The sequence below is a fragment of the Nycticebus coucang genome, chromosome 3, assembly GCF_027406575.1.
Source record: "Nycticebus coucang isolate mNycCou1 chromosome 3, mNycCou1.pri, whole genome shotgun sequence".
Taxonomy (NCBI): Eukaryota; Metazoa; Chordata; class Mammalia; order Primates; family Lorisidae; genus Nycticebus; species Nycticebus coucang.
Genome location: NC_069782.1, coordinates 127,315,429 through 127,339,174, shown reverse-complemented (window position 1 = coordinate 127,339,174; position 23,746 = coordinate 127,315,429). Strand labels below are relative to the sequence as shown.

Genomic DNA, 23,746 nt, shown 5'->3' with positions numbered 1-23,746 from the left:
CCTGTAACCCTTAGTCCACAGGCACAAGAACTTAAAGAGCAAGAGGAAGTGAAAGGAAAATTAGGGCAAGGAAACAGATAAAAGAAATCACTCATGAGGAAGAATCAGCAGAAAACTCCAGGCAACATGAAGAACCAGTCTAGAACAACCCCACCAAGGGACCATGAGGTAGCTACTGCAGATGATTCCACCTATACAGAAATGTTAGGAATGACAGAAAGGGAATTTAGAATACACATGTTGAAAACAATGAAAGAAATGATGGAAACAATGAAGGAAATTGCTAATAAAGTGGAAAATAACCAAAAGGAAATCCAAAAACAGAATCAAATAAGAGATGAATGATATGAAGAATATAAAAAGGATATAGCAGACCTGAAGGAACTGAAACAGTCAATTAGGGAACTTAAAGATGCAATGGAAAGTATCAGCAACAGGTTAGACCATGCAGAAGAAAGAATTTCAGAGGTAGAAGACAAAGTTCTTGAGATAACTCAGACAGTAAAAGAGGCAGAAAAGAAGAGAGAGAAAGCAGAACGTTCACTGTCAGAATTATGGGACTTTATGAAGCGTTCCAACATGGAATTCCAGAAGGGGAAGAAGAATGCCCTAGAGGAATGGAAGCCATACTAGAGAATATTATAAAAGAAAATTTCCCAAACATCACCAAAGATTCTGACACACTGCTTTCAGAGGGATATCGGACCCCGGGTCGCCTCAACTCTAACCGAGCTTCTCCAAGACACATTGTGATGAACCTGTCCAAAGTCAAGACAAAAGAAAAGATTCTGCAAGCTGCCAGGAGTAAGCGCCAGTTGACCTACAGGGGCAAATCCATCAGAGTTACCGCAGACTTCTCTAATGAAACGTTCCAAGCAAGAAGACAATGGTCATCTATCTTTAATCTACTTAAACAGAACAATTTTCAGCCCAGAATTCTGTACCATGCTAAGCTAAGCTTCAAAATTGACGGAGAAATCAAATGATTTACGGATATACACACATTGAGGAAATTTGCCACAACAAGACCAGCTCTACAGGAAATACTTCAACCTATTCTGCACACTGACCACCACAATGGATCAGCAGCAAAGTAAGAACTCAGAAATCAAAGGACAGAACCTAACCTCCACACTGATGCAAAAGATAAAACTAAGCAATGGACTCTCACCAAATAAGACAAATAGAATACTACCACACTTATCAATTATCTCAATAAATGTTAATGGCTTGAATTCCCCACTGAAGAGACATAGATTGGCTGACTGGATTAAAAAACACAAGCCATCCATTTGCTGTCTGCAAGAAACACACCTGGCTTCAAAAGACAAATTAAAGCTCCGAGTCAAGGGTTGGAAGTCAATTTTTCAGGCAAATGGAATTCAGAAGAAAAGAGGAGTTGCAATCTTATTTTCAGACACATGTGGATTTAAAGCAACTAAAGTCAAAAAAGACAAAGATGGTCACTTTATATTGGTCAAGGGAAAACTACAACAAGAAGACATTTCAATTCTAAATATTTATGCACCCAACTTAAATGCTCCCAGATTCTTGAAGCAGACCTTACTCAGTCTGAGCAATATGATATCTGATAATACCATAATAACAGGGGACTTTAACACACCTCTTACAGAGCTGGACAGATCCTCTAAACAGAAATTAAACAAAGATGTAAGAGATTTAAATGAGACCCTAGAACAACTATGCTTGATAGACACATATAGAACACTCCACCCCAAAGATAAAGAATATACATTCTTCTCATCACCCCATGGAACATTCTCCAAAATTGATCATATCCTGGGACACAAAACAAGTATCAACAGAATCAAAAGAATTGAAATTTTACCTTGTATCTTTTCAGACCATAACGCACTAAAGGTGGAACTCAACTCTAACAAAAATGCTCAACCCCACCCAAAGGCATGGAAATTAAACAATCTTCTGTTGAATAACAGATGGGTGCAGGAAGAAATAAAACAGGAAATCATTAACTTCCTTGAGCATAACAACAATGAAGACACAAGCTACCAGAACCTGTGGGATACTGCAAAAGCAGTTTTGAGAGGAAAATTCATCGCTTTAGATGCTTACATTCGAAAAACAGAAAGAGAGCACATCAACAATCTCACAAGAGATCTTATGGAATTGGAAAAAGAAGAACAATCTAAGCCTAAACCCAGTAGAAGAAAAGAAATATCCAAAATCAAATCAGAGATCAATGAAATTGAAAACAAAAGAATCATTCAGAAAATTAATGAAACAAGGAGTTGGTTTTTTGAAAAAATAAATAAAATAGATAAACCATTGGCCAGACTAAATAGAAATAGAAAAGTAAAATCTCTAATAACCTCAATCAGAAACGATAAAGGGGAAACAACAACTGATCCCACAGAGATACAAGAGATCATCTCTGAATACTACCAGAAACTCTATGCCCAGAAATTTGACAATGTGAAGGAAATGGATCAATATTTGGAATCACACCCTCTCCCTAGACTTAGCCAGGAAGAAATAGAGCTCCTGAACAGACCAATTTCAAGCACTGAGATCAAAGAAACAATAAAAAAGCTTCCAACTAAAAAATGCCCTGGTCCAGATGGCTTCACTCCAGAATTCTATCAAACCTTCAAGGAAGAGCTTATTCCTGTACTGCAGAAATTATTCCAAAAATTTGAGGAAGAAGGAATCTTCCCCAACACATTCTATGAAGCAAACATCACCCTGATACCAAAACCAGGAAAAGACCCAAACAAAAAGGAGAATTTCAGACCAATCTCACTCATGAACATAGATGCAAAAATTCTCAACAAAATCCTAGCCAATAGATTACAGCTTATCATCAAAAAAGTCATTCATCATGATCAAGTAGGCTTCATCCCAGGGATGCAAGGCTGGTTTAACATACGCAAGTCTATAAACGTTATCCACCATATTAACAGAGGCAAAAATAAAGATCACATGATCCTCTCCATAGATGCAGAAAAAGCATTTGATAAAATCCAGCATCCTTTTCTAATTAGAACACTGAAGAGTATAGGCATAGGTGGCACATTTCTAAAACTGATTGAAGCTATCTATGACAAACCCACAGCCAATATTTTACTGAATGGAGTAAAACTGAAAGCTTTTCCTCTTAGAACTGGAACCAGACAAGGTTGTCCTCTGTCACCTTTACTATTCAACATAGTGCTGGAAGTTCTAGCCAATACAATTAGGCAAGACAAGGAAATAAAGGGAATCCAAATGGGAGCAGAGGAGGTCAAACTCTCCCTCTTTGCTGATGACATGATCTTATACTTAGAGAACCCCAAAGACTCAACCACAAGACTCCTAGAAGTCATCAAAAAAATACAGTAATGTTTCAGGATATAAAATCAATGTCCACAAGTCAGTAGCCTTTGTATACACCAATAACAGTCGAGAGGAGAAGCTAATTAAGGACACAACTCCCTTCACCATAGTTTCAAAGAAAATGAAATACCTAGGAATATACCTAACGAAGGAGGTGAAGGACCTCTATAAAGAAAACTATGAACTCCTCAGAAAGGAAATAGCAGAGGATATTAACAAATGGAAGAACATACCATGCTCATGGATGGGAAGAATGAACATTGTTAAAATGTCTATACTTCCCAAAGCAATCTACCTATTCAATGCCATTCCTATCAAAGTACCTACATCATACTTTCAAGATTTGGAAAAAATGATTCTGCGTTTTGTATGGAACCGGAAAAAACCCCGTATAGCTAAGGCAGTTCTTAGTAACAAAAATAAAGCTGGGGAAATCAGCATACCAGATTTTAGTCTGTACTACAAAGCCATAGTGGTCAAGACAGCATGGTACTGGCACAAAAACAGAGACATAGACACTTGGAATCATATTGAACACCAAGAAATGAAACTAACATCTTACAACCACCTAATCTTTGATAAACCAAACAAGAACTTACCTTGGGGGAAAGACTCCCTATACAATAAATGGTGTTGGGAGAACTGGATGTCTACATGTAAAAGACTGAAACTGGATCCACACCTTTCCCCACTCACAAAAATTGATTCAAGATGGATAAAGGACTTACATTTAAGGCATGAAACAATAAAAATCCTCAAAGAAAGCATAGGAAAAACACTGGAAGATATTGGCCTGGGGAAAGACTTCATGAAGAAGACTGCCATGGCAATTGCAACAACAACAAAAATAAACAAATGGGACTTCATTAAACTGAAAAGCTTCTGTACAGCTAAGGACACAATAACCAAAGCAAAGAGACAACCTACACAATGGGAAAGGATATTTGCATATTTTCAATCAGACAAAAGCTTGATAACCAGGATCTATAGAGAACTCAAAGTAATCCACATGAAAAAAGCCAACAATCCCTTATATCAATGGGAAAGTGACATGAATAGAACTTTCTCTAAAGACGACAGACGAATGGCTAACAAACATATGAAAAAATGTTCATCATCTCTATATATTAGAGAAATGCAAATCAAAACAACCCTGAGATATCATCTAACCCCAGTGAGAATGGCCCACATCACAAAATCTCAAAACTGCAGATGCTGGCGTGGATGTGGAGAGAAGGGAACACTTTTACACTGCTGGTGGGACTGCAAACTAGTACAACCTTTCTGGAAGGAAGTATGGAGAAACCTCAAAGCACTCAACCTAGACCTCCCATTCGATCCTGCAATCCCATTACTGGGCATCTACCCAGAAGGAAAAAAATCCTTTTATCACAAGGACACTTGTACTAGACTGTTTATTGCAGCTCAATTTACAATCGCCAAAATGTGAAAACAGCCTAAATGCCCACCAACCCAGGAATGGATTAACAAGCTGTGGTATATGTATACCATGGAATACTATTCAGCCATTAAAAAAAATGGAGACTTTACATCCTTCGTATTAACTTGGATGGAAGTGGAAGACATTATTCTTAGTAAAGCATCACAAAAATGGAGAAGCATGAATCCTATGTACTCAATCTTGATATGAGGACAATTAATGACAATTAAGGTTATGGGGGGGGGAGCAGAAAGAGGGATGGAGGGAGGAGGGTGGGGCCTTAGTGTGTGTCACACTTTATGGGGGCAAGACATGATTGCAAGAGGGACTTTACCTAACAATTGCAATCAGTGTAACTGGCTTAGTGTACCCTCAATGAATCCCCAACAATAAAAAAAAAAAAAAAAAAAAAAAAAAATGTGTATTCAGTTTTGTTGAGATGAAATGTTCTGTAGATGTCTGTTAAGTCCAGATGTTGAATGGTTAAGTTTAAATCTAAAATTTCTTTGCTTAGCTTCTTTTTGGAGGATCTATCCAGGACTGCTAAAGGAGTGTTAAAATCTCCAACTACTATGGAACTGGAGGAAATCAAGTTGCTCATGTCTGTTAGAGTTTCTCTTATAAATTTAGGTGCATTCTGGTTGGGTGCATAAATATTAGTAATTGAAATCTCATATTGAGCATTACCTTTAACAAATATGAAGTGTCCATTCTTATCCTTCCTTATTTTGGTTGGTTTAAAGCCTATTGCATCTGCGAAAAGGATTGCAGCGCCTACTTTTTTCTGCTTTCCATTTGCCTGGAGTATAGATGACCATCACTTCACCTTGAGTCTATATTTGTCTTTTAATGTAAGGTGCAATTCTTGTATGCAGCAGGTATCTCGCTTGAGTTTTTGTATCTAGTCAGCCAACCTGTACCTCTTTAGAGGACAATTTCAACCATTCACATTAACTGAGAATATTGATAAGCCTTTCGAGAATCCGGTGGACATTTTTAATCCTTTTGTGACTGTGGAAGTTGGAATTTGAATAAAATTTTCTGTGTGAGTTTAAAAAAATAAAATAAAAAAAAAATAATAGGTGGGAATTTCAACACCCTACTCAGAGCACTGCACAGATCATCTATTAATAGACAATCAACAAAAGAAACATTGGACAGGCGGCGCCTGTGGCTCAGTGAGTAGGGCACAGGCCCCATATACCAAAGGTGGTGGGTTTAAACCCAGCCCCGGCCAAACTGCAACCAAAAAATAGCCGGGCTTTGTGGCGGGCACCTGTAGTCCCAGCTGCTCGGGAGGCTGAGGCAAGAGAATCTCATAAGCCCAAGAGCTGGAGGTTGCTGTGAGCCGTGTGACGCCACGGCCCTCTACCAAGGGCAGTAAATTGAGACTCTGTCTCTACAAAAAAAAAAAAAGAAACACTGGAGTCAGACGTTAGACCAAAAGGACCTAACAGATACTTACAGGACATTTTTATGCAACGACTTCAAAATACACGTTCTCATCAGCATATAGAGCATTCTCCAGGATAGACCATGTTAGGCCACAAAGCAAGTCTCAAGAATTTTAAAAAACATAACTATTATCAAGTATCTTTTCAGACCATGGAAATCAATAATAAGAGGAACTCTGGAAACTGTAAAAATACATAGAAATTAAATAATATGCTGCTGAATGACCACTGAAAAAATTAAGAAAGAAACTTAAAAATTTTTTGAAACAAATTAAATTGGAAATACAATATACCAAAATCTATGGGATATAGAAAAAACAGAGCTAAGAGGAAAGTTTACCGTAATAAACACCCAAATTTTGAAAGTAGAAAGATTTCAAATAACCTAACAATTCACCTCAAGGAGATAGAAAAGCAAAAACAAATCAAACTCAAATTTAGTAGAAGGAAAGACGTAACAAAGATCGGAACAGAATTAAACAAGACTAAAAAATTAACCAAGAATCAACAAAAGGTTGATTTTTTGGAAAAAATAAAAGTGATAAATCACTATCTACACTTACCAAGCAAAAGGAGAGAAGACTCAAATAAATAAAGTCATAAATGAAAAGGAGAAATTACAATTGACACTGCAGAAACACTTCAGACCAAACTGAAAAACAGGAAATGTATAAATTCCTGGACATGTACAACCTACTAAGAGTAAACCAGGAAGAAACATAAAACCTGAACATACCAATAACAGTCTGAATCAGTAATAAAACATCTCCCAACAAAGAAAAGCTCAGGACTGGATGATCTTACTGCTAAATTCTATCAAACTTATAAAGAACTAACACCAATTCTTAAACTATTCTGATAAAACTGAAGAAGAGAGAATTCTTCCTAACTCATTATATGAGTCCAGCATTATCTTGATACCAAAACCACCCAAGAATACAATTAAAAAAGGGTAACTACGGGCCAATATTTCTAATGAACACAGATGCAAAAATCCTCAACAAAATACTTACAAACCACACCTAAAAGCACATAAAAGATAACATACCATGATAAAATGGGTTTCATCCCAGGGATGCAAGGATGTTTCAACATACACACATCAACAGAATGAATGACAAAAGCCACAAAGACATCTTGACAGATGAATAAAAAGCATCTGATAAAGTTCAACACCCCCTCATTATACAAATTCAACAAATTAGGCACAGAAGGAACATATCTGAATATAATAAAAGCTGTAGATGACAAATCCACAGCTAACATCATACTGAATGGAGAAAAGCTAAAAAAAGCCTTTCCTCTAAGAACTGGAACAAGATGAGGATACCGATTTTCACCATTCTTATTCAACACAACACTGAAGTCCTAGACACAGCAATCGAGCAACACAAAGAAATAAAAGGCATCCAAATTGGAAAAGAGAAATCAAATTGTTCCTACTGAGACATAATCTTATATGGAGCAAAATCTAAAGACTTCACCAAAAAACTCTTAGAACTGATGAATTCAGTAAAGTTGCAAGGTACAAAATCAATATCCAAAAAAAATCAGTTGGTTGGGCAGAGCCTGTTGCTCAGAGGAGTAGGGCGCTGGCCCCATATGCCAGAGGTGGCGGGTTCAAACCCAGCCCTGGCCAAAAACTGGAAAATCTTAATTTGTTTTACCTACAATTTTCATTTTATGTATATAAGAGAATAAAATAAAAAAAATATGTCTAGGTAAATCTAAAAGAGTTTTTGATATGTATAAAATTAAAATTCTAGGGGAAAAGCACTATGTCAAAGTTTTTTCTTAGTAATATATAAAAATGGCATATGTCACAATCAACAGCATTTTCAATTCAGTGAAATAGAACACTCCTTATTTTTCTTTCATGTCATTTCTGAGAATAAGTCTCATTAGATCCATGGAACTACAAACTCCTTAAACATCGTTATCCTTCTCTTTTCCCCCTCACATCCCCAACAGTAGAGCTGGGCGAAGAATAATTGACTCACAGAGACCTGTCAGGTGAAAGCAAAGAGTTAGTGCAGTGATTTTTCAACTGATGTGAAGTGAGAGGATCTTAGGTGTGCTGTGAAAATTTTTAAAGATCATTAATTAAATTATTTTCAAATAATTTTTTTTAACTCTACATAATTTAAGTGTGCTACAGAAGTTTAACTGTTGGTGCAAGTGTTCTGTGAGAAAAAGAAAAGGGTGAAAAATACTGTGTGTTATAGAAAGAGCCTAGAGCTTGAAACCAGGACTTACTGATTGTAGTGCCAGCTCTATCACTAACCTAAAATAGGTAAGTACAGCCTTTCTGAGCCTTAGTTACCTTACCTATAAAACAAGAGGGGACTAGACTAGATACAGGCAGTCCCGAGGATATGAACAAGATCGGTTCTTAAAGTTTGTTCTTAAGTTGAATTTGTACGTAAGGTGGAACAGATACATTTATCTACTACTGTAATAGCCTCCATCTGTAAGTGTGAATCATACATCAGTCAGACGTTTGTAATTCAGGTACTTACTGTAATAACCTCCATTTATAAGTGTGAGTTGTATGCAAGTCGCATGTTTGTAACTCAGGGACAGCCTCTATAGGATAAACAAGACTAGAATAGATACTAGACTCCTTAAACAGTCTTGTGGAGCTAATGATGCTTATTCTCAGAAATGATTTCAATTGCAACATTCTACTTTTTAAAACAGACTTGTGCCATTCCATTTCTAAGGCAGGATAAAGTTCTACTTTCTAGACTTTTCCTAACTCAGATCTTAGAAAGTAGAAATAAGAACACTCTTGTGAGTGCTTTTAATAAAACACAAATATAATAAAGGTCTTTAAGCTACAGTTAACAGGTATTAACACATTTACATATAGGAGACAAAGACAAGATTTGATCTCAAGTTGGTGGTATAAAATCACTACAGCTGCTCTAAAAGTCACAAAGTCTATTACAGAATTAACTCAGTCAATTCTCAATAATGTAGGTTAGGTTATTCAAGTCTTTTATTACTGTTTTTCTCTTCCACTGTTACCTTGTAGCTACATAACTGCTTATTAACTCACTTTCTATTCAGGAAAATCAATTAAAAATTTTATGATTTACCATAAACCTTGATAATTTTTTTATCCTTTTTTTATTTCAAATTAATATGAGGGTATAAATTTTTAGGTTACACCGATTTCACTTCTAAGGTAAAGCCCAAGCTGTAGCTGACCCTTCACCCAGGGAGCATGCTAAACACCTTCACATTGTGTACCTTAAGTGAGCCTTGATAAATTTTAAAATGCCCCAACCACATCTCACATACCACACCTCATGAAGCTTACTGAAACAAAATCACTGCCAAAGAACAAAGCAAGGCACACTAAGAATCCCTGAAGCTTTCGACAAGAATCCTTGAATAAAATCCTCCCTTGCACTGACAACACAGGCCCAAAACTGTTACCTTTCTTTGATTTTGAAAGGTGATCACAAATTAAAATGCTACTGGCTTGTATGCTGATTCAGAGAAAAAAACATACAACAAATCTAACAGAGCTCAGAAGGGAGATTTTTAATTTTAAGAGTCACTTCATTTAAATGAAAAAACCTATAAGCAATGAAATCTACTTAATGTTCCCTTTTTCTGCGTGAACCAGAGATGTAGTCATCATACGCTAATAGAATGAACAATAAAACAGAGAAAATAATTCACTCAAATTCGTCACTGGATGTCCCAAGTGACTGCATTAGAATATACAGCATCTAGAAGGTGAGTCTATAAATCTCCACTTACGCAGTCAATACCATGTCAATTCAGGCATTTTTATAAAAATATGAATTATAAATCTGTTAAAATGAACCAAACTAATACAAATACTGTGAAAATAAAAATTAGAAGCAGATGGGTGAGGGGATACAAGGGAACTTTGTCTTCTTTGTTCAAATAAAACCAAAACTGCTCAAAATAAGTCATTAAAGTTTTTAAAAATAGAAATTAGGAACACAGAACAATATAGAAGTAGAAACTATAATTTTGTAATTATACATCCTTACCAACATGAAACTGAATCAACCGGTCTAGCATTAAGGGATCTAATAATTCCCCTTTGAAGCCATTGTCTATGTCACTCACCAGATAAATAGTTTTAGTATATCTAAGGTTGTTTTATATTAAATCACTATGTAACTACCTAGTCACATGGTTATATACTGTCTCTCCAAATAAAACATAAAGCAACTTGCAAAGAAAAAGCTAGCACATAGCATAGTGCCTTTAACGTAACAGTGATAACATTTATCTAACTATCTATGATTTATAGTTTATTAAATTCTAAGCACTCAATATTTGCTATTTAACTGAAAGGTAATAGGGTCCCAACTATTTATGAGTTCTGTAAGGGGTGTAATATGAAGGTCTTTACTCTCTTTGTACCTCACATAATTTGCTTTTAGTGATTGGATTATAAATTTTTCCTTTCAACTTTGGGTTTTCCACTTAAAAATGGACATACAGCATTTCTGCCAAAGACTATAGGGAGAATGAGAGAGAGTATGATAATGTGAGCAAGAGCTATGAAAAGTTTTTCTGGAGAACAATAATTCCTGTGTTCTTGTACCAAGATCTCAGAAGGCTAAAAAAAAATGTGCCAACATTCTATCAATTACCAACTTAAGTTGATAATTTTATCAAATTCCATACCTTGGGCTTTAAGAGATTGTGATTTCTGGAGACTGACACATCATGAGTTGTAGTTCTAGGAGCTCAATAACACCTAACTACGTGCTACCCCACCTCAGGCAGTTTTAGAGGTTCAGATGTCACAGGAAATTGCTTTACACTATTAGTTGCCACACCCTGCTCTTCAGCACAGCTCCCAGCCTATTAGAAGAATTGCTCATACCTCCATATGTCTAGCCATTATCAACCAAGAAACAGGACAGCTAGAAAAATAGCCAAAACCTTAGGTTGGAAAGTTTTCAAGGTAGGCAAGCAATATGGTTTAGCATTTAATGAAGTATGTTTGGAACAATAAACTAATAATAAAAGTCACTAAAGGACTGTTAATGTTATTGGATTTGTGACATCTTTTAATAAAATTATATTTTCTAAAACTGAAAGCAAAAGAGGCCATAGTTCTAGACTTGGATCTGCTATCTGCATTCTTAATCCATCTTCCTTCTTCCTGTTCTCATCTCTCAACACAGACCCCCACTTTGTCCTAAGTACCTCCAAAGATAATTCAAACACAGCCTGCAGGCACTGGCTGTTTTCACTATATTTTCTTGCTATTCCCAGATTTAGGTCATCCAAATTATCTTTTTTTTCTCTTTTCAGATTAATATGAGAGTATGTATGATTAAATTACATTGTTTACATCTGTAAGGTAAAGTCCACGTTGTAATTATGACCTTCACCTAAGAAGGGTGCCATTTACCCGTTACCAAGCCCTCCTCCCCATTTCTTGAATTTAACTGAGTATTTCTTTCATATGTACATGCTGTTTTTGATCTACAAATTTCAACAACTGAGTATAGTACTGCATACATGGGATGCTTGATTTTGCATCCTTGTGATACTTTAGTTAGCAGTGTTCTCCAAATCCATCTAAGGTATAACAAAAGATATAAAACCTCCACCATTTTTTATGGCCGAATGGCTGAATACCATTCTGTGGTATACATATAACACCCACATCACAAGGTCCCAAAGCAACAGATGCCGGTGTGGGTGCAGTGAGAAAGAGACACTCTTGCACTGTTGGTGAGACTGTAAACTAGTGCAGCCTTTATGGAAAGAAGTATGGGAGTCCTCGAAAACCTATTTGATCCTGCACTCCCATTACCAGCTACCTACCCAAAAGAAAAAGTCACTTTATCATAAGAACATTTGCACTCAAATGTTTGTAAGCAGCCCCAATTTATAATCGCAAAGACATGGAAACAACCCACGTGCCCTCCAACATTCTCTTTAACTGTTATTATGCTCCTCAAAATACTGAGTTGTTGCCTAAATTTTTTACAGCTATTCTAAACAGTGGTAAGACCTGAAAAACTGAGTTGTACATCTGAACCCCTTTCTCTTCCAATTAAAAAGCCACATTTAAGCTAACAGAGAATCCAAGTTCTAGCAGGAATGATGTTTTGAAAATCCCTGGAGCCCACCCTAAAAAGACAGACTCAATTCTGCCCTCACAACTTCATCCATTCAATAAATATTTACTGAGTACGACCATGTGGAAAAGGCTCTGTGTTATCATGCCCTTTTGTAGGAAGCTATTATTTCTGTCCTACAAGGACATGTGCTCTCTACTTCTCAAAACAGCCCTTTAGCCTTTGTGAACACAGCTGCCTTTATCAGACTAAGACCTTCTCCCAATGCTTTGATCCTTAATAGTATCTCTATATTCACCTCATTTCCTTCATTATTATTATTATTTCTTAACCTGACTTGGGTCTTACACCACTGCTGAACAGTATTTTTCTAATTATGGGCTGACAGCTATCAATAGTTCTCCACTCACATTCTGATGTACACTTGAATATTTATTACCTTTGAGCGGTGGTTCTCAAATTTTGTGTGCATCAGAATCACCTGAAAAAGGTTGTGAATATGTAGTTTTCTTGCCTAAAGAGTTAACATGTTTAACAAGTTCCCAGGTGATGCTCATGCTGCTGGTTCAGGGACCACACTTTGGGTATCACTGCCTTTGAGACTCTGATGAAACTATGAAACAATGCACATAACATATATAACTTTGCACATAACTTCAAGGAGTTCTTGACTCTATAGACTTCTCTACTCTATATTTTGTTCTAAGGAATATTTAAGATACAGTGTTTCCTGACCTGACAGGAGGAAGGGCTCACTGTGGCATAGGGAAACTCAAGGCATGCAAATACCTTCTCAGAATGAGGTGGGATTGCTCAGAATGTCAGTTCTACCCAATGGCTGCCTTCTTCAGCCACAAGTAGCTCCTTAATGTGCACATGATAATTTTCCCATACTTTTAGTTTAATTCTTAGGAATAAAAGATTCATCACTTAGTATTTAAAAGGCTCTCTGGAATAGCTCAAACAAAAAACCCTTTGGCCTGGTAGAATAAAATGACTGAATTAAGTAATTTCTAAGATGTTTCAAATTCAACATTTTATACTTATGGACTCCAACTGGTCAGCATGCCATTATTCACTTACATATTCCATACATGCTAAACAGTCATTTATTCTGCAATTTAACTCAGTATAAACTCCTTAAAAAACGACACTTTTATTTTATCCTTCTCTCTACAGCAGTGGTTCTCAACCTTCCTAATGCCGCAATGTATTTTCATTGTTAAAAAGGTCACGACCCACAGGCTGAGAACTGCTGCTCTACAGTGTCTAACAACATTCCAACAGCCACTAGAAAAATAAAATAGGAATAATAGTAATAAATTATTCTCCTTCCCCAAATAGGCCACTGTAAAATACATCTTGTCAACACAGAAAAACACTTTTGAAGAAGTTTCTCTTTGTATCTCCTCAACAGATAGCAGAAATCTATTAACCTCATCTTTAATCTATTCAGTAAGATCTCTCAGGGCCTGGCTACTACAGATACAGTACAATTCGGTGTGGTTTTAATGCTCTATCAGATATTCTTTTCTCAACCTACAATCCTGTTAGTTCATGGTAAGAACTCTTAAGCTGAATGACTAAAGGTGTGAATGTGCACAAATGTCCATCAAAATTACCTTCAAAGTCCTAAGTCAATGGGGAATCCAGGCTATGTGGCCTTCTGGATCCTTGAGTGTGGCCTTTTGACTAAATAAAGGAATTTGTTCTATAAAATTTGGATTCCGTCAAGGGCTGAACTTGGGGATATGGAAGGCTACCAGTAGCCCATAGCTATAAACTGTGTAAGCATCAAGCAATTTCAACTAAACATACCTCTTGTAGAAGACGTGGATCCAGGCAATCACCATCATCATTAAACAAAGACTCCCAGCTCTCCTCAGGAGCAGTACTTTCCTCCACGTGAGAAGTTTCAGTTGCTTTCAATTCCATGGATGTTTCCATAGATAATGATTCTCCATTGGGAAAGGATAGACCAAATTCTATATTCTCTGAGTCATCTTGGTCTTTTGTTTTGAACTCTTCAGAAGTTCTTAGTTCACGCAATGTCTCTCTTATCTCACCAGTACTATCCAGATCATTGCCCAAGGCACTGTCTGAAAGTAATTTTGTCCCATTTAACATGCTGAGTTCAGAGTCCAAAAAAGTGTTACAATTACCATCAGCAATCTTCTTTATAGGTAAGGAGGAAGCACAATCTGACAGGCTCTCTGTCAAATTTCCTGTTGACTCTGTACAATTAGATGAAATACTCTGAGCATAAATATCTATGCAAGCAGTCAAATTGCTAGAATTTTTAGTGTCATTCCCACTTCTAGCTACATAAAGTGGACCTGCATCTGTACTCACTGCTATATGTTTTGAGAAAATACTCGTATCGTTACAGGTCTCATCAGCTATTCTAACTGCAACCACATAAGGGCTGCCAACAGTTATATGATCACATAAAGCATCTGTAATGTCCATCATACACGTTTTACTGGTAATGTCACCTACACTCTTAAGTCCATTATCTGTATCTGTTTCAGAAGGTTCACACTTTACACATAACTCATCAGCAATGCTGTCATTCTTCTCATACTTTTTAAACATTATTGGATCAACAATGCCATTTGTGCTCTTTAATTTGCTAACTATAGACATTTTATGAGAGATGTGACTCATAGTCTCAGGAATGGAATCTTTACCTTTCTGACACAAGATGAAACCTGTGGTACCAGCTACATCATCTACATTCTCAGATTCAAAGTCTACACAAGTTTGATCAATGACTCTATCTGGACTTTGAGGAACATAAAGAGCAGCAGTATCTTCTCTGCTACATTTCAACATTCCATCTGATGTCTGTATGCCTTGTTGTATAAGTCCAGAATCAGAGCTTAGTTTTACTGTTGCAATCATATTCTCAGGTTTCAATACAGAACTAAAAACTCTAGTAGGAGACTGGGATAGTATCTCCACAACCTTGGCATTAGCTTTAATTCTGCTTTCCAAATCTCTGTTTTCAAATGTTTCCCCACTTAGTTTGTGCCTACTAAAATTGCAGAACTCAACATCTTGAAATGGTTTACTTAGAACCCGAGCCTTACTAATTTCTGAACAAAACTGTGATAGAAGCATCCTCTCATGCCCTGTCACATCTGGGGTTTCAATACCCAAACATTCCACCTTCTTTGGTTTAAAATGTCTCTGTACAGGTAAATTAGGTATAATCCCAGTATTTGAGGCTCTTTGCTGATATCTTCGGGATAATATTTCTTTGGATTCTGTAGTTTCTCTCTTAATACAAACTCTATCTTTATTTCTTTTTTGAAGGCATATGTCTTTTCTTAATTTTGCTGAAGATTTCTTTCCCTCCCTATAATTATGCTCCTTTCTATCAGGACTAATACTTAGTCTTTGAGCCTCAGGTTTGTCTCTAAAGATTTCCTTCTGAGACAGACAAACTTCTTTTTGTTCTTCTTTCACCACTGAGTTAGGCAAACCAGAGCTTTTTGCCTCATCATCTGCCTTGAGGAGAACTGCACCCCTTCGAGCTTTAGGTACATACAGTGCCATGTCAGGCCTTCTGGCTCGAACCCTACATCTCCCTGCTTCTTGCTGCATGGCAACACCTCAATCTGCAAGAAAAAGAGAGAACGATTTAATTACCAGACACTAATTACAATGTATTGAACCATGAGATTTTTAAAAGCTAGGCAGAGAGTCTACTAATCCATCCTGAGAAATCCCCAAGTTAAAAATGAAAATGAAACATGCCATAAAATAATTGATGTAATCAGGTACACAACTAAGGGAAGTAAATTCCAAAAAAACTCATGACCAATGAGTTTTATCCATATATCCTTTCTTCATATTCTCTAAAACCCTTTATTCTACTTCCCAAGTCTTCTTTACTTTTTAAATAGGTAGCCTTGTCTTAGGCTAAATTAAAAACAGATATTAGAACAATGATATCCACCAATCAAGTACTCATAAAACATAATCCTCTCTATATTCTAGTTCTCTAATTTTTACATTGAAGACTATATTCAAGAAGGACCCCAAAAGCCACATGTGTCAACATAAATATGTGTATATAAATAAAATGATTTGAGTAATTTGAATGTTGGCCAGAAAATAGGGAATGTTTCCTAAAAGATGCTACTTTTGATGTAAGATATTTTTAGAAAAGAAAAAGGCAGAGGAAAAGAGAAAGGCATTATTATATTAATACTATTTAATCAAGTAACCTAATATAAATTTCTCCTGCTTACTGCAGTAATGCAACAGATCTTGTTAGGATGAAGGAAGACAGAAACCAAAGAAACAATGATGAGATGATTTAACTCCAGTAACTTCATGACAACCTCCATCATGGTTAGTACAAGAAATTTAACAAATATTAAATAAACTTTTATCTCCTATGTACTAAATAGAAGGAAATGTGCTAGGCAATTTCATACTCAAGTTACTCTTTCAATCTTTAAAATAATGTTATGAAGTAGGTATTAGTTTGTCCAGAGCAAAGAGATTAAGGAGATAGTTGCTATACACAGCAACGAAACACTGATAAACACTGAGATGCACCCACTGTTAATATTCCACAACATACATTTCAAAAGAAAGACACAATAGCCTCGGCACCCATAGCACAGTGGTTATGGGAACCAGCTGCATACACTGATGCTGGTGGATTTGAACCCAACCTGGGCCAGCTAAAACAACAATGACAACTGCAACAACAACAACAAATAGCCGGGCATTGTGGTGGGCACCTGTAGTCCCAGCTACTTGGGAGGCTGAGGCAAGAGAATCACATAAACCCAAGAGTTTGAGGTTGCTGTGAGCTGTGACGCCACAGCACTCTACCGAGGGCACCACAGTGAGACTCCGTCTCAAAAAAAAAATAAAAGACACAATGAGAAAGAAGAGAAAAAAGGGCTAACAAATACTATTTATACCAGATCCCTAAATTTCACCTGATTCAGAATACTTGCTCCATAAAGAAGCTCTGCTCTTATAGCACAGACCATTTTCTTTTCAGTCCAAATACCATGGCCTGGATCATCAAGTATCTCCAGTGATGATGTCTTCTTGCTCCTTTTCTGTTTTGATGTCTTAACGGCCACAGCCCACCATTCCTAATGGATTTTCTATCTTTCTATTTGTAGAAGAACATGATTTTAACATGTGGTGTGCCAGGATTTTTCAGGAAATGCCTAATATTCAAAGACGAAAGAAGTACTAAAGGGTGTTTCATTTGAAGGGACACCAAACACACAGCCTATCTCCTAATTAGTAAATTATTTGAAAATATATATATATTATGATGAACTTTTGGATATAAAATGGCAAAATGTGGACTACTTAACAGAACTGTTTAGAGAACTCACACAATGAAAAGTAAGTATTAATAACGGGTAGACATAAATTTAGAGTTTACCTAAAGGAGGATTATGTCCCCACAGCCCTTTGAAATTCAATATCTTAAACAATAATTTGGAGGGACAATAAATACGGAATGCTTCTTAAATGTGCAACTGACAGAAAGGTGATAGGATTAATAAATATCAAAAATGGGCCAGGCATAGTGACTCATGCCTGTAATAATCCTAGCACTTTGGGAGGTTGAGGTAGAAGGAGTGCTTGAGGTAAGGAATTCAAGACTAGCCTGAGCAAGAGTTAGAAAAATTAGCTAGGCATGGTGGTAGGATGTCACCACTGCACTCTAGCTGGGGCAACAGAGACTCTGTCTCTAAACAAACAAAAAAAAAAGTAAAATTATAATTCATTATCATTTCCAGAATCTGAAATGCTATGCTAAACGCAATATGAAAGTATGAAATAAATAATAAATACAAGGATCTGTTTTGGAGTTTAAGAAAAAAATAATCAAACAGAAGACAGAAGACTTGACTTCTGTGTGTGCAAAGAAAGACCTAAGACCTTTTAAGACTTTTACTTAACCACAAGGTCAATAAAAGCCAAGAAACAGTGATGTAGGTGTTTAAAAGGCAATACAGTCTCAGATTACAGAGTCTAGAAAATATGCCACATGATGTATAGTTAAAGGAACTAAAGGTATACTTCTTCCCAAGGAGATCTAAATGAAAACCCACAGCTAACTTTATACCTGAAGAATTGGTTGTTCTACAGAACAGACAAATTTCTCTTCTACGTTTCTCTAGAAGTCAGTACTAGAACCAACTGGTAGAAGTGACAGGAAAACAAAGTCTGACCCAATATAAGAGAGAACTCTACTTCTAGAGTTCTCCAGTGTTACTGTCAGGAAATAAAGTCTATCTTTAGAAGTATTTAAATAAAGGCTGGATGGGTGATATATACCAGGAAAGAATTTCCATTTATAAGACAAGCGGGTCTAGATTAATTTTAAGCATTCTTCAAACTCTAAATTCTATGATTCTATTTTAATCTGCAATGGACCTATCAAAAGCTTCAAATTATATATTTTTAAATTATTATGTGCTATGGTTAATGACTTAAAACTCAACCTTTCTTTTTTTCTTAAAGACCACATATTATCATATTATCATACTACTATTTTCTAAAGTTGAATAACAATATAATAAATTTATATTACCTGCAGTATTTCCTACCAAAACACTCCATTCAACTGTGCCAAGACCAACAGTGTGCTGGTAAATGTTGAGCAACCATCTCTCCAATTACTTGATGTTTTTGTTTACATCAATAGTATCAATGATGTAAGTGACTTCTAAACTGAAGTAGATTATCATTTTTAAACAATGAAAGAATATATTCTTATATTTTTTATTATACAATATAATAGCTGAAGACATGATATGTTTTCTTTAGTAGCATTTTATCCCATCACTGTAAGTCTAAAAAAATCAATAAATCAAGCCCTGCTATATGGCATTTGCCGATCTCTGTAGCGTAAATGGCTAATTCCAAGACATCAATGAGACTTCATTGAACATAAGAGTTTGGAAAATATGTGAAATATATTATTATATAGGATTACAACCACAGAAGTAAAATATATGTAAATAACATCAAAAGCATAGGTCATACTAAAACGTAGTAAAATAATTAGGAAGTGATGAGTTTTAAGTATTTATTACCTTTTTAAAAAATATAAGTTATTTAAGTAAGCCTATGTAATTTAATGTTTAAAAATAGCTGTGTTTAGTAATCAGGCCAATAGAAGATGCTCCAATATACCACTGACTAAGACCATTTTTCTTTTCTTTTGACACAAAGTCTCACTTTGTCAGCCTTGGTAGAGTGCCATGGCGTCATAGCTCATAGCACCCTTAAACTTTTGGGCTCAAGCAATCATCTTGTCTCAGTTTTTCATTTTTAGTAGAGACAGGGTCTCCCTCTTGCTCAGGCTGGTCTCAAACTCGTAAGCTCAGGCAATCCACCTGCCTCAGCCTCCCTGACTGCTAGGATAAAAGGCATGAGCCACCGTACCTGGCAAAGACCATGTTTCATAATAACTCACAGACATACAAAAAGGAAAAGCATTCCTATGTTGAGGACTTTAGAGGTAAGTAATCCTCCCTCATCTGCAGGAATATATTCTTGAATCTCTACATAGTTAGTACCAAACCCTATATACACTTAAGTTTTTCCCAATACATACAAATCTATGATAAAGTTTAATTTATAAATTTGGCATAGTAAGAGATTAACAATAACAAAATAGAACAATTACAACAATATACTATAATAAAAATTATGTGAATGTGGTCTCTTTCTAAAAATATCTTACTGTATATATTTTCAGACCATGGTTGACTATGAGTAACTGAAATCGTAGAAAGTGAAACCACCAATGGAGGTGATGCAGGTCCATCTAAGGGTGGAGGATAACTTCATTTTCTAGGCCTAAGCAAGCTCATAGACTAGTTAGATCAAGTTCCATCTAAGCTACTACTCCCTAGGAAAAGCTGAACACCCAAAACATGACCACATTCCTACACAGCAACTGTTTTAAAATTAACTTCTGCCCATAGGGCTTTTGCACCAATGGCTATGACATATTTTAGACATACCTGCCATTTCCCCAAATCCTCCTGCCTATAGGGAAGGAGAAACTGCTTATAAAACCCTAGATAGACAGCCCAAATCAGCAACTCACCCAGGAACCCTTCTGAGACAAAGGTTTTGCGTTCCTTATTCTGCTGTTTGTGAATTTCATCCTTTGATTTCTCAAGACCAAGGACCCAGCACAGAAATTCTAGGAATGGAGGAGGACAACTATACTGCTTGTTTAATATAAACCCATGTTGCATTTTTATGAATTTCTTTTGCAACTGGAGGCATGAGAGACCTTTAACATTCAGAGCAGAACCTATAGTCCCCGCTACTTGGCTGAGGAGGAAGATCACTTGAGGCCAGGGGTTTGAGTCATTGCACTCCAGCATGGGCAACATAGCAAGACCTTGTCTCTAAAAAAACTTAAAAATTTCAACATGAATTTTGGCAGGGTCAAACCACATCTAAACCATAGTAGGCACTTAAAATTGTTTTGTCTTCCTGGTAGTTACATGTATCATTATATAGTGACCTTTTTCTCTTGTCAATTTTTTTTGAGGGGGCCCTAAAGTCTATTTTGTCTAAAAGTATATATACCTATAGCAACTTTCAGAAGTTAATTATCTTTGGGTGGTTGTCCTTTCACTCTCATCATACTTTAGGTATCTTTCTTCCAAAGAGCATGTAGCTAAATTGTGTATTCTTTACCCAATGTATCAACTTCAGTCTTTCAATTATCAAGTTTAATTCATTTATATTCATTATGATTGTGGATACTTCTCAATGTATTTCAGCTTTTACATTTTGGGCTTCCTTTCCATTTACCTTACTTCTTTGTAGTTTTCTTTTCCTGCTTTCCTTGAGATTGATCAGATTTACTTTTCCTTTATTGCCATGAAAGCTATAAATTCTATCTCTGGTCTGTTTTTAGCATTTTAATATACTTGTCTAAATATCTCAAGTTAATTATTTGTACCTGTCTTCTAGAAACTGTACAATAAATTTGCTTCACAATCCCTTCCACTGAAAGCACATGTAGTGAGAATAAGATGGAGTCATTCAGGCTTAGGACTGTGGTCTGGTCGGTTTAGGTCCTGCATGATCTTCACCTCCCGTCTCCCATTCTTGCTGCTTTGTAAATTCAGCTTTAACCTACAAGTGTTTATCCTGAGTACTTTAGGGCAACTGATTTATAAGATTAAGTTTTGAATTGCAATGTTGTTTGGGTTATGGGTTACACTGATTATTGTTTATTACGGGTCATGGGTTATGCCCATTACTGTTGTTTAAGATAAAGATTAACATGATTTTTACTTTTAACTTTTATGTATAAAACCGTGATTTGGGAAATAGAAGAACAGTCTTGGAGAGGCTACTCTCACTGTTCTCCAGAATCACCCACCTTTTGACGAATTTTGGTGGAACCATGCCTGTTTCTGCATATTGGCTGAGAATAACAGGCAGCTGTACCATCTTCATCTAGTAACACCATCTTACATACTTAGTTTTTCTCTGAAAATATCTTCACATTGCTTCCACCCTTAAATACATTGACTTGTATTATTTGTTAAGAAATCACTGTCAGCTTAAATGTCATTGCTTTATTATCTCTTCTTCCTCTCTGATGATTCTTAAAATATTCCCTTTTGTCTTTGGTATTCTCAAGTATTTACTATATGTTTAGGTATGTATTTAATACTATCTTTCCACTAAGACAACACTGTGATTCTTGAATTTTGACTGAGCTCTGAATCACTCAATTCTATTCATTCTGGGCAATAATTTCAGCTTTATCTTCTTTCCTGTCATTGATTTTTCTCTTCAAACCTGCATATTCTGCATTTCAACCAATCCAATTAGTTTTTAAATTTTAATGACTAAGATTTTTAAACTGTTTGTCCCCATCCTTTCCCTAATCTTATGGGGTTTTTTTAATAGTTTTTCTGTTGTTCTCTTATTTCTGTTCTCTTCTTTTATCTTAAACCACTTTTAATATTTTTATTATCTAATGATTATTTTATAATGTAAAACATTATTTTATATTTTAATTGTAAATGATTTAAAATTATATTAAATTTTTACTATTGCATTGAATGTTTAATCATCCTCTCTGAAGTTCTTGAGGATTTAATTCTGCTTTTTACTGAGTCTTTGACTTTTGCTTAAGATACTGTCAAAATAATTTTTATTTTTTTATAATTCTGGGTAGTAAACTCAACTTTGGTGGAGCTTTATTCATATAGTCAGATAGCATGGACCAGGTGGTTGGTATACATTTGAAATACAAACTCATATGCAGGTAAAATAGTAGCTACTAATTCTTAGAGGAAACTTCCCCTTCACTCAGAACTCAGATAACATACACGGCTACTTACTCCCTTTCTGTCACTCTGAATAATTTTTTCTTGTTTACTCTTTGTGTGAGAGTACAATCCTTTGATATTTAAGGCCTTAGGAAGTAAACTTGGTTTCCAACTCCTCATTTCTCCCAAGCCCTATGCCTCTACTCTTATTTCCCACATGGCTATTAAAATCTAAGCCTCTTTAGTTACTAAGAACAGTAACCATGAGTAAAAGTAAAACATAAACTATAAACATCCTAAATAAGAGTAATTTTATTTTCATTATGGCACAGCCCTACAATGGAGCAATACACAAAACATAATACTAAGTGGAAAAAAATTACAATTCCAACTCATCTTCTTAACCACACAGTGGTGTGTGTTTATGTGTGTATACAAGGGTGTACAGTCAAGTACATGTGTGGTTCATGGGTTAGAATTCCAGCTCTGTACTTTCACTAGTCCTTACCTTGAACAAATTACTCATGTGTGGCAAAAGTTACCATTCTAAGCTTTAGTTTACTCAAAGCACAAAATGAAGATAATAAACTTATTTCATAGGCACATTGAGCAGATTACTTCAATGATACACATATATTAATTTGCCAGACATGATAGATGTCTCTATAAAGTTTGAATTATTACTTAAAGCTTTGATTTCTGTAAGTTACAAAGTTGCAGAGGGAGTAAAAAAGTCCTTATAATACAAAAATATTCCCAATGTGCCCTAATCACCTGCAAAATCCATTTCTACTGTACACTTTACAACGATATATCCAGGCTTTGGCTATCAATCTCCCACTAATAGACTAATGTTGTAAATGTTCAATCACATAAACGAAAACAACACAACTCAATTATAATGTGAAAATACAAATCTTGAAAAGAATGCAGATTTCATAATGTCTACGAAAATAATATTTTAAAAAGTGCTCATTTCACAGCAAAACACTTTGATTCTGGCAAAATCAAACCCGTGAAAAAGGGATAATTCACAGAGTAAGAATTGAGAAAGAAAATGTCAAGGTATTAAGAAAATCTCATAAGAAACCA

General features: G+C 35.7%; 1 protein-coding gene across 4 annotated transcripts in view; it reads right to left on the bottom strand.

Annotated features, from left to right (window-relative positions):
• Positions 1 to 23,746, bottom strand: part of R3HCC1L (R3H domain and coiled-coil containing 1 like) — a 107,079-nt gene that overhangs the window by 34,635 nt on the left and 48,698 nt on the right. For all 4 annotated transcript variants that reach the window (XM_053584620.1, XM_053584621.1, XM_053584622.1 and 1 more), the window contains one exon: positions 14,160 to 15,964. In XM_053584620.1, coding sequence (XP_053440595.1) covers positions 14,160 to 15,950 — 1,791 coding nt within the window. In that variant the 5' untranslated portion in view covers positions 15,951 to 15,964. The remainder of the gene's footprint in view (positions 1 to 14,159; positions 15,965 to 23,746) is intronic.